Here is an 11044-nt window from a genome sequence, read left to right as displayed (position 1 = left end):
TTTTTTTTTTTTTTTTTTTTTTTTTTTGAAAAAAAAAAATTATATATATATACTTTTTTTAATTACTGACTGGTTTGGTTGTAGTTAAATGAAAATAAAAGTATTTTTTATATGAGGGATGTTTTTTTTTTATAAGTTTACACAATAAATATATACATGTGTATAATATATATATATATATACACACACATATATGTAGATACCGATGGTAAGAATAAAAAGTTGGGTATGACATTAAATTAATTTGTATAGTGAACTTTGGAGCTTATGAAATGGAATCTAAATTAGGTATAGATGAAGATAAGTTGGTCTAGTCGAACAGCATAATATCACATACCTTTCAGTAGAATAAAAATAACCCGACAGCATAATATCACATGCTTTTTAGTAGAATATAAATAAATAACCCGACATGCCATCATACATCATAAATCATCAAAAAGACGTAGTAAAACTGCAACAACGGGATTTTTCTTTTCAAAAAAGAAAAGATAGTGAAAAAAAAAGAAGTAATAGTTTTACTAATTACTAATAAATTTATTTGTTTTGATTTCTAACTTCTAACAATACTTTCATATCTAGTAAGATCAAAACAAAGTTTTTAAAAAATTTTGGTTTTATTCTCAAAAAAACCAAAGAAGTTCCTTTAAAAACTAATTTTTATAGTTTTAGAAAATAATGGAAAAAGTAAAAAATACAATAAATTTTCAAAAACTAAAAACAAAAGAATTAATGGGTAACAACCAGGCCTAAAAAGCTGGGATCGCAGTTAAAAAGTAAAAAGTAATATGAGAAAAACCACATTTTTAACCTATCTTAGTAAGAATCAAGCAAGAAAATAACGTACCAGATTGATGTTCTCTTCAGCAAAGCTGTAGCAGCCTTCCCAAGAACATAAGCACAACAAAAGATTACTAAATATGCAGTAAATGAGAATATCTTTAAGGTTCTTGCTTCCATCTGGTAATCACAGAATCGTACAAGACGTTTAATAATACACCGGTACCGTACGACAAGCATGGAGGTAAAAACATATACATCACAAGAAATTTAGATCGAAATATCGTTTCCCTCGTATAAATGTTGCGGTCCTTCCATACCATACCCATTACATCCAACCAAAAATATAAAACAACCTAAATACACATACTTGCTAACTGACTATGACAAGAAAGAAAGGAAAAGAAGAAAGAAACAACAAACACTTTTAACGGGAAACCTATTTGTGGAGTACAATCCATTCTCAGCTACAGAACTCAATAAATGCAGATACTAAGAGAGCCAACAAATGCCTCCAAGACTTCACCTATCCTCTTTTACCAAACAAGAATATCAGAGACTCCTAAGTCAGAAGACAGAATTCAATCCACTTACCAACAGATTTGATACTTTCTTCCCCTCCAAAGATTTATCTCATCTTCAGTTTATTATCCTCACAAAAGTTGGAGCTATATTTTGAACGGCAGTTCTAAATAACATTCAACACATGATCATCCTAATCAAAGTATTCCGACAGGTTATAGAAAAAGTAGGTGTTTAAAAAATGAGTAGTCATTTCCATGATGTGCAAATTATAAGTGATGCCATGAGATGAGATGAGATATGCTGCTATCTTACAAAGTGGTTAAACCTCAATTGTAAATGATTGGATAATAGCTAGCTGTGCTCAGACTCTTGATCTCTCTATGGAAACGAAAAGGTAGAAGGTATACATGCAAGCTTTTCCATAGATTGAGAGTTCTCCATTAATCCTACATTACTACAATCAGTAAAAAGAAAATCCTACCATAAAAGGGAACAAGAAGCTAACAAATAAAAACTAAATTCTAGTTAGAAAACTAAAAACCTGATGATATTGACTCAAATAAATTCAAGATGCGTTAACTTCTCTAATACTAAAGGCCAATTTGACAAAATTAGTAAATTTCAACCAGTCAGTGTATGATGTTACCAATTCACACAGAAACTTAGCACTGCCGTTCAAATGATATCATGAACATCCAACTTGTCATGTCACAGAGAAGATAAACTGAAGATGATAATCAAAACGTTGGAGGGTTAAAAACTTCAGAAATTTCTGATATTCTTAGTAAACTGTAAGATAGGCTTGAACTATGGAGGTATTTGCTATTACTATAACACCTAACCAGATAATTAACATCCTGACACAACTGAACCAAGGGAACCTCTTCTCCCAGTAATACCTAGTACAGCACCTTGCAGTATTGAATCTGCTCGTAGAATGGAAGACTTTCGCACTACATAATCATATAAAGGAATGCACATGGGTATGGAAGCCATTACAGGGAAGGAACCCTAACCAGGATACTAGACCTGCCATAGAAAGAAATCAACCATCAGATAAGATAACACAGGTTAAACAAGAAACATTATACATTGGGTTAAGATGCAGTTTCTACAGCCTGAATGCCAATCAGATTCTTAAAAAACACAAACCACCAAAAAAATTTTACAAACAAAAGATATCTTGCCATCAAAAGGGAATGTTCTTTTCAGGCACCACCTCCAACCTTGCCTGATGGGAGTAAGAGCATTGGAGAAAAGTCTACACTACAGTTCCCTAATTCCTACTAGATAGAAAAGTAAACTTAAATAGGGTAACAATACCGTCTCAACGTTTCCTTTCCCATCCACTTGTGTGAGAGAGTTCGATGTTGAATTAGAAAACCTGCACCACATAAAATAAAGAGAAAAACAAACGATATGTTATAGATGCATTATTTCTAATGTTTACATACTCCATGCACAATCTTCACAAACCATAGATGACAGAACTGGAAGCGTTTCATTTAACTACAACCAAACCAGGGAAGCAAAATTTCAAGCCCAATACCTAAGTGCCCTTGCTTTCCTCTTTTCCTCCTCCTGGGTGTCTGGCTTCGACGATGAAAACCTCGCAAGGCGTGCTTTCTTCTTTGCCTCATCCTCAGTAGTCACTGATGCAGAAAGCCCAAACCTAAAAAACCAAAAAGATTAGAAAAAGATTGAAAGGTAAGATGAATGAGCAAAAGTCAATAAATACAATTTCTTTATTCGACAGGGGGAACTTCAATCCATAAGACATAGTACAGACCTCTGAGCTCTAGCTTTTCTCTTCACCTCCTCTGATTTATTTGATGCTCCCAACCCATTTTTTGTGGTACCCATACCAAACCTGTAATTGTCCTCAACAATCAATATGATAAATGTTTTATAGAAAAAGAAAAAATACATGACTCTTAACAGAACTTGGAAAATTAAAGATAAAGGTGAATATTTTAATAACAGAAACAAGAAGAAAGAGAGCACCAATATAAGCCCCAATAATGAATTAAGTCCCACATAACATCCCAATATTTCAACTTATCTAAGAAGATTTTAGCACAACCAAACTTACTACAGAACACCCAGGAAAAGACAAGACCAAAAGGCTCTCACATTTAAAGAAGTGCCAGAGCGTTGCTGCTTCGTGCACTGAGAGGCACAAGTAGGGAAGTACCGAGATAGATGGAAAGGGCATAACAAACCATTCCAAGCTTCCCTTGAGAATGGATAGGAGAGAAGGAAAGGGCTACCACTTTCCTTTTTTTTTTCTCTCATGTAGATATAACAGTGAATGATATTTGACATATATCAATACGCCAGTCCAATCATTTTGGATTTAAAATTACACCATTCCGAGTAAAATTTCAACCCATTACCAGAATATGAACAGTAAGATTGTGCAATAAAACCTATACATCTGACTAAATAATGATACAGTGTTGATATGCTCCAGAAAATCTTAATCTACAAGTACCCAATGACCTCGTAACTGCATACGCAAACCATAGGTCAAACTTATGACGGGAGATATATAAAATTTTGAGTTTGTCAAAATCCCTACTCAGGAAGTTCATGATATAGTAACGTAATATTAATACCAGTGACTTATCATTACACTTGTCCGTAAAAAGAGAGAAAACAAATAGATTCAAAACAATCACAGGAAAAGAAGTATAAAGAAAGGCATAATCTCCAAGTAGATTCAAATTCGCATCAGCACAAGGATGCAAGACATGCATGCACCGTAGAGCAGAAACTAAAAAGGAAAAACCGTTACCGTTCCGCTCGAGTGTTACGTTTTTCTTCTTCAGACAATTGCACTGAAATCCCAAAACGCTCAGCGCGGCGCATCTTCCTCTGGATATCAGAAACCGATGCACCATCCCCTTCAACCAAAACCTTATCGGAGCCCTTGGGTTCATCCCTTTCCTTGGAAAGTCCGCCATCAGTTGACGACGGAGGAATAGAGGCAGGAGGCTGGGCGGAGGAAGAAATCGCAGGGTCTAGGGCTTGATTAGGGTTTTCTCCAACCGGATTCTTGCTATTACTGATGTCACTGAGTCCTGCAGATGCTACTGTCGTCATTGGAAGCGCAGATTTGAGGCCGGAAACCTAGTCGGAGACTGCTTGCAAACCACGAACGCTACAGAGGCGATTTGCCGCGTAAAAGAGAGCGCCGAGCGGATTTCTATCTCTGTTTCAGTCTCTGGTCAGATATAAATTCGCATCAGAAAGAAAACAGGTGAAACTTTCCTTTTCTTAATGCCACGTGGTGGATTTTCATTGGACAATCGGAAGTGATTTTCCAAATTTAGCCCGTCATGCGATCTACCGACTTTTCTCCGTAAATAAAAATGTTGTAAATTGTTTTTTCTTTTAATTAAATTAAAATTAAAATTTGTTGGCAAGAATAAAAAATAATTCATCTTTAAAGTTATATTGAAAATAAAAAAAAATGACAAATTTCTTTTAATTAACTAATTTTTTAGATATTAATTTTTTAATTTTATATTAATAAATTTGTGAAAAAAATCAAATAAATCAAATCTAAATTTAAAATTTTAAAATTTTAAAAATTTATTAAACATAAAATTAAAAATAAACAAAATTGAAATTTTAGGGATGAAATAGATAAAATTGGAAAGTTTTGAGATTAATAATTTAATAAAAGAATATATTTAATTTAAAATTGGTTATTTAAATTTTAATTATACCATTTTAAAATTTTGTGGGTATAAATTAATTTTTATCCGAAATATTTATTTAAAAATGTTTTTAAGAGAGAAAATCCGAAGACTGTGAACGACGTGTCGACAAGAAGACGAAAGCCATTCGATATGTCGATATGGTAGACCTGTTTCTCTAACTCAGCGTCATGGAATGAAGCTCCGAAAAAACAATGGATAAGATTCGTTAAGCCTCAGTCTCTGGTGTTCGAAGCGGTGGAAATGGCTTCAATCGTCCACCATGGTCTTCAAATTTCTTCCAAGATCGATTCTCCATGGCTCAGGCTTTCATCGCAGCTTCATTTTCATCCTCGGACATCGGTTGAGATTGTCCATAATCGCGTTCCTCAATTCTCTCCAGGTTGCGCTCTTCCCTACTCTCTCTATACTGAAGATCGGCGTTAATCTCATCGAGTGTGTGTGAATTCGTATTTGTAGTTATCATTAATTGCCGTCGTGCTTCGCGTTCTCTGATTCGACGTGGCAGTCGAATCGAGAGGGAAGGTGATCCATCTACTGCAGGTCAGTGAGAGTTTCATCTAGTTTTTTTATTAGGTTAATGGAGAAATTTGTGCATGATTGTTTTAATTAGACTTGGATAATAGAGAGACGTTTTTCATTTGTGGTTGCTCGTTCATCATACGATAACAGTGAGACAAATTTGCAGAAGCCGATAAGGCCGAGGGGACCGAAAGTAAAGTTTCTTCAATTAGGAATGTTGCTTTATGTGTAAGCATTCGTTGATCTTTAATTTGTGGATGATCGAATAGTTTGGCTGTCATTTGATTTGTAAGCTATTTTTCATTTTCTGTTATAGGTTGCTAGTGCACTGGCATTTGGCATCGGGGTGGGCTTGAAAGATGGAGCGGGCAAGGCATCTGAATTTTTCGCTGGGTATGTTGCGTACTGCATACTAAAGTTGTCTCTCCATTAAAGACAAAGACACAATTCCTTAAGTTGTCTGTCCTCTTTTAGCGAATTGTTGATACGACGACAAATGGAATCGGATTGAATGGAATGCGAATTATAACTTCATTGGTAATGGGAAATAAAAAAAATGGCTGTTTACGGGAGAACATTATACAGAATGCAATTTGCACTGCTAGGTCCCGTAAGTTCTGGTTACATTGGTACTTGGATTCATGAAAGATAAAAAGTTTGAACTGTTCATTACATGGAAGTGTAGAAGGACTGTGCAGCTTAATTAGGACAAGAGGGCACGTATATGTTTATACACTTGATACTATGATACGAGCTTTGATCTTAACTTTGTTTATCGTCAGATCATAGATGTGACTTTAGCTGCCTCGTTTGAAGAATTTACTTTTATGCACCTTGAGGAATGAACTCCACTCTGTTCTTTCCTACTTTTTCTCAAACGAACACAAAGAATCACGTATGCTGCGTAAGCCGTAGCGCGTGTACTCTTCCTCGAGAACCATATTTTAGTTTCAGTGTTTATTCTTAGATGTGGAGATTTGGATGATGCCTTAACTCATGATTGCGTGAACTAGAATGCTTCACTTTATTATCCTTCTTTTTGCTCTATTAATGCCTTATTTTATGACAATTTTCAGGTATCTTCTTGAGCAAAGTTTGTCAGTTGACAATCTTTTTGTTTTTGTTTTGATTTTCAAGTACTTCAAAGTGCCAATCGAGTATCAGGTGCTAACTTTCTGCAAAGTTGTCGATAATTAAGTTTCTCCTTCGCTTGCAAACTATTAATATGATTTTTCTTTATAGTATAATTTGATGACTATGCATCTTGATGATTTGTTGGTTTGGAAATATAGAATCGGGTGCTTACATATGGTATTGCTGGTGCAATTGTCTTTCGTCTGACAATCATACTTCTCGGAACAGCCACTTTGCAGGTAACTTTCTTTTCAATGTTATATTCCACTTTGCTTATATGGTCTACCTGAGACTATATCTACTGTTTCAGAGATTTGAAGGAGTAAACCTGCTTCTGGCTGCCATACTTCTATTCTCATCTTTTCAGGTTGATTTTTAAGTTTTTCATCTTGTCCCCCACGTTTGGTTATTAGGATCTCTTACCGTAAATGTATGACTTTCTGCAGTTATTTGCCAGTGATGAAGAGGATGACAGTGATCTATCAGACAACTTTGTAGTAAAGACGTGCCAAAAATTAATCCCTGTGGCAGGTATTCTGCAATTATATTCGTGTTTCTTTCTTCTGCTGGAATGTGGACTCGTGTTGTGCTTGGTCATTTGTCCTATTTTTTTAGCTTACTTATTTATTAAGAGGAAGTAGAGACTAGACTCCTTTGCACCTTTTGTGCATGTATGGTGCAAGAAAAATTGCGAACCTCATCAAAATGATGATTGATTTTCCTTAAAATACTGTTTATATTTTGCTTGGCAACATATGAAGCTATTGAGAGGAGTTATCTATATATAAAGGGGGAAAATAAAAATTTCTTGCAGTAGAATGGATATTTTTCCAAGCAAACTTTTTTTCACTTTTTGTTAATTATACAAGAAAACAATGTGTGAAAGTGTTACTTTTTCAGGTCTGTTTGGCTAGCTTACAGTCAAATGGGTTTTGCCTCGTTTTATGCTAATGGTTAGATCTTACTTCCCCTGTTTAATTGTTGCAGCTAATTATGATGGGAATCGCTTTTTTACACTTCAGGAGGGTGTTAAGAAAGTAAGTCATGATGGACTAGGTCAAGCATGTGAAAATATATTGTTGCTTTTCGGAATATTATTGATTATGCTTTCTTGTAGTGTAAGATAAGAGTGCTTAAATTTTTTCTTATTGAAAAGCATGTCACATCATTCTATTAAAAGCTTGTGAATCTATTATATAAACTTATTTTTCACATGATTTCTAACAGGTCTCGAACATTTTGGACAGGCAACACCTTTACTTCTCACCGTAGCAGTAATTGAGCTCAGTGATATAGCATTTGCAGTATGTTTTTCATAATCATGCTATACATGTAATAGGATATCTTTTGACTTTACATTTTTAGTTTACGGAAATGCTCAGTTAACGTTCCTTTTTCTTGAACTTGGTGCTAGGTGGACTCAATACCAGCAGTTTTTGGTGTTACAAGGGACCCTTTCATAGTGTTTACGTCTAATCTTTTTGCCATTCTAGGTAATTCTGTTGTCCTTCCTTTGTACTAACCTCTATGTGTGTATTGTTTTTTTGGCGGGGGGGTGGAGATGATGTAATTGACGTTGATGTTTTCTTACTCTTTACATCTCGAGATATGAGCAGTAGATGGCAATGGGATAAAGAGTTTTCATTGCTATTATTAAATCAAAGAACACATTTTTGTTCATTTATTTCCTTTATCAAGTTTAAAGTAACTTTGGTTTGTATGTCTTCTGGAATTTAAGTTTCTGAAGATGCATAGTGACCACAATTTTGATATACTGCAGGTTTGAGATCCCTATTTGTGCTTGTATCTGATGGTATGTCAGAATTGGAGTACCTACAGGTAAAATATTAGTCTTGTACAAAATCAGGAGAGAGTCAAGTTTAAAATGGTGGAGTTGGCACACCTCAAGTTTAAATGTCTTTTGTGAAAGTCGAACGAGCATACCATTGATATAGAGTAGGATTTCAGATGATTTGATTAAACTGCAAAAAATTTTAAAATCGTTTGAAACAATCAGATGGTCTTATATTTGTGGACAAATACTATGGCCCATCCTGTGATTTTGAAAGCAGTTTTGGCGTTTCCATGTAACCGATGTCTTATTAGTCACTCGGTTGTACTATTATGAACGTCCACTGAAGGAAATTCTCTCATTATTTTCTATCTCCTTCCAGCCGTCTATTGGTGTTGTTTTGGCATTTGTTGGGAGTAAGATGATCCTGGATTACTTTGGTGAGCACTTCCGCGAATTAGATATTTCAAATCTGTTAGGACTTGGATATGCATTTCAAAATTCTAGGACTCATTGATCTGTTTTCCTGCAGGATTCCACGTCCCAACTGAGGCATCTCTTGGTTTTGTTGCATTAAGTCTGAGCACTGGGGTCCTGTTGAGTGTACTGAAGAAGTCTGATTGATCATGATAACAAAAAATACAGGTATTTTACTTCAATTGAATCTAGTTTTTGCTTCTTCATTTTTGTTTTTTTTTTAAAAAAAACAACCCTAAATTCAAGCTCCTAAGCTGAAAACTAATTAACTTAAATCCCTAGTTTCAAGCTTGTAAGTCGAAAACTTCATAACTCAAAACTCTTATTCAATATAGCTAGTGAGTAGACCATGAGCATAATACAAAAATGTAGAAATGTAGGGAGTGAACGATGCTCCTCCAATTATCAAAAAGTGGGAAGAAAAAAAAAACAAAAACTACAATTTAGAGCATATGTCCCGTGTGCATCCGCTTGTACTTTACTTTAAGTGATTTTTGTAACTTTGTACAAGTTACTTCATCTCTAGTCTTAGGCACAAGTTTTTTTTTTTTTTTTTTGGAACTTATAGTTTGCTTCGAATCCTCCATGGGAAGCTCTGTTGATGTAGCTCTGGTTTGTGAGGGGGGCTTCTCATTGTGTGGTTTATAGATCCTTGTTTCTTCTAAAATAAATACAAAAAATCAAACACTATTTTATAGTATAACGTTAGAATTTTCCTACATTCTGATTCTTATGTCCATGGTTGCTAGAATTTTGTGTCAAAATTGTCACACAAGAACGTGTCACTGGAGCCTTGCCTGTAGGCAGTAAAAGAAAAAAGGATGCGCATTCTGCTATGCTGTCTACAAAAACTGGAGGCTAGAAGAACCATTTTTTCTTTTTACCAGTCTTGATTGTTGTGCTGAGGATGAATTTCCTCTGTTATTTGCAAATAATTCCAAATCTCTCTCTCAAACGAAGTTCAGAACCTTTCTGTAGATCTGAGCTTTTGGACAACGTACAAATTTTTATGCAAAAAATGTGATGGTATCTTTCTGCTATCAAGTTGATACCTTCCTCCACATGAAATTACTTCCTTCATCTTTACTGATTTTGCAATTACTAACTGATCGAAGCACACTTAACTATTTAAGAATATTATTATTGGCAATTTTGTTTTGTAATTTGATTCGATTTGAACTTTTATTAATTTTAGAATGACAATATGATTTAAATTAAGTTTACAAAGAACTATACTATCGATGATTGATTTTGTTCAGCACACATTTAAAATAGTGAAGAGAAATCAATAGTACAAACGTTATAATCTTTTAAACACATTCATCTTGAGTTATAAATTTTCATGCTACAAAATCTGTATAATTTCTTTTAAATAATCATTTTTCCCGACACGAGAATGAAAAGGGGTTTAAATCAAAATTTAGAGTATGATCCATTAAAAGAATTTGAACTCTCACTCCAAGGTGGTATAATTTATTTCACAGAACTAAATTTATTTCCAACCATCGAAATGTTTTCCAGTAAACATAATATTGAATATAATTGGAAAAAGTAGCTCTTAGTCCTTGATTTGCATCTAAGATCGGAAAAGAAAAATCCCATGAGCCAGCCTTAAGAGGAATTCGAGCCCTATATTCAATTTTTGATCCGACTTTATGGTTTTGTTAGACTTTAGGCGAGGTTTGTCTTTGACAACTGAACATTACTTCTTTCTAGAGGTGTATTTGGGACGACTTTCTTGATTACAACAACAATAACATCACCAATATGACCATATCGTCGATTACTAGCCCCTACGATTCAAATACACATCAATTCTCGAGCTCCGTTGTTATCTGCTACATTCAAAAGGGTTTGAAGTTGAATCATATTATTTCAGAATCTTTTCTTTCCATGCAAAGGGCTAAGTAAAAAGAAAGAAGAAATCTTCTATTGACCGCTTTCCTTTGATGGGGACAAAATTCAAGCTTGTTCAACTATTGTTCAACTACACACGCGGACTATCGCCTATACACTGGATGACTTGATCTTTATGTTACATAAATTGTTGCAATGATTGTATCAACAGTTTTCAATTGTGACTTGGTCA

At 34.5% G+C, this 11044-nt stretch overlaps 2 protein-coding genes across 2 annotated transcripts; one reads left to right on the top strand and one right to left on the bottom strand.

Moving 5' to 3' along the window:
* Nucleotides 1-1049: 1049 nt before the first annotated feature.
* Nucleotides 1050-4529, bottom strand: LOC111471169 (protein MODIFIER OF SNC1 11-like). Its single transcript, XM_023116865.1, has 5 exons — nucleotides 4103-4529; nucleotides 3095-3175; nucleotides 2855-2977; nucleotides 2629-2689; nucleotides 1050-2334 (listed from the first exon to the last, which is right to left on the bottom strand). Exons 1-5 carry the CDS (start codon nucleotides 4408-4410, stop codon nucleotides 2329-2331), a joined length of 579 nt encoding a protein of 192 aa, XP_022972633.1. The 5' UTR covers nucleotides 4411-4529; the 3' UTR covers nucleotides 1050-2328.
* A 652-nt stretch (nucleotides 4530-5181) lies between these two features.
* Nucleotides 5182-10016, top strand: LOC111471168 (thylakoid membrane protein TERC, chloroplastic). Its single transcript, XM_023116864.1, has 15 exons — nucleotides 5182-5412; nucleotides 5490-5573; nucleotides 5719-5780; nucleotides 5869-5945; nucleotides 6629-6716; nucleotides 6845-6925; nucleotides 6997-7053; nucleotides 7133-7217; nucleotides 7674-7723; nucleotides 7934-7990; nucleotides 8101-8179; nucleotides 8467-8525; nucleotides 8861-8918; nucleotides 9011-9123; nucleotides 9705-10016. The coding sequence occupies exons 1-14, from the start codon at nucleotides 5274-5276 to the stop codon at nucleotides 9100-9102; spliced, it is 1068 nt and encodes a 355-aa protein (XP_022972632.1). The 5' UTR covers nucleotides 5182-5273; the 3' UTR covers nucleotides 9103-9123; nucleotides 9705-10016.
* Nucleotides 10017-11044: the final 1028 nt, after the last annotated feature.

Source organism: Cucurbita maxima, unplaced genomic scaffold, assembly GCF_002738345.1.
Source record: "Cucurbita maxima cultivar Rimu unplaced genomic scaffold, Cmax_1.0 Cma_Scf00049, whole genome shotgun sequence".
Taxonomy (NCBI): domain Eukaryota; kingdom Viridiplantae; phylum Streptophyta; class Magnoliopsida; order Cucurbitales; family Cucurbitaceae; genus Cucurbita; species Cucurbita maxima.
Note: the sequence above shows the minus strand (reverse complement) of the source record. Positions and strands in the feature narration are given on the sequence as shown.

What these genes read in the sequence shown, in the direction of transcription:
- LOC111471169 (XM_023116865.1), bottom strand. Translation starts at nt 4,410, where the DNA reads ATGACGACAGTAGCATCTGCAGGACTCAGTGACATCAGTAATAGCAAG. An exon ending in CGTAACACTCGAGCGGAACG is followed by an intron (nt 3,176 to 4,102) that starts GTAACGGTTTTT and finishes GGACAATTACAG; the next exon opens with GTTTGGTATGGGTACCACAA. An exon ending in AGAAAAGCTAGAGCTCAGAG is followed by an intron (nt 2,978 to 3,094) that starts GTCTGTACTATG and finishes TTGGTTTTTTAG; the next exon opens with GTTTGGGCTTTCTGCATCAG.
- LOC111471168 (XM_023116864.1), top strand. Translation starts at nt 5,274, where the DNA reads ATGGCTTCAATCGTCCACCATGGTCTTCAAATTTCTTCCAAGATCGAT. An exon ending in AAGTGCCAATCGAGTATCAG is followed by an intron (nt 6,717 to 6,844) that starts GTGCTAACTTTC and finishes TTGGAAATATAG; the next exon opens with AATCGGGTGCTTACATATGG. An exon ending in GATGATCCTGGATTACTTTG is followed by an intron (nt 8,919 to 9,010) that starts GTGAGCACTTCC and finishes GTTTTCCTGCAG; the next exon opens with GATTCCACGTCCCAACTGAG.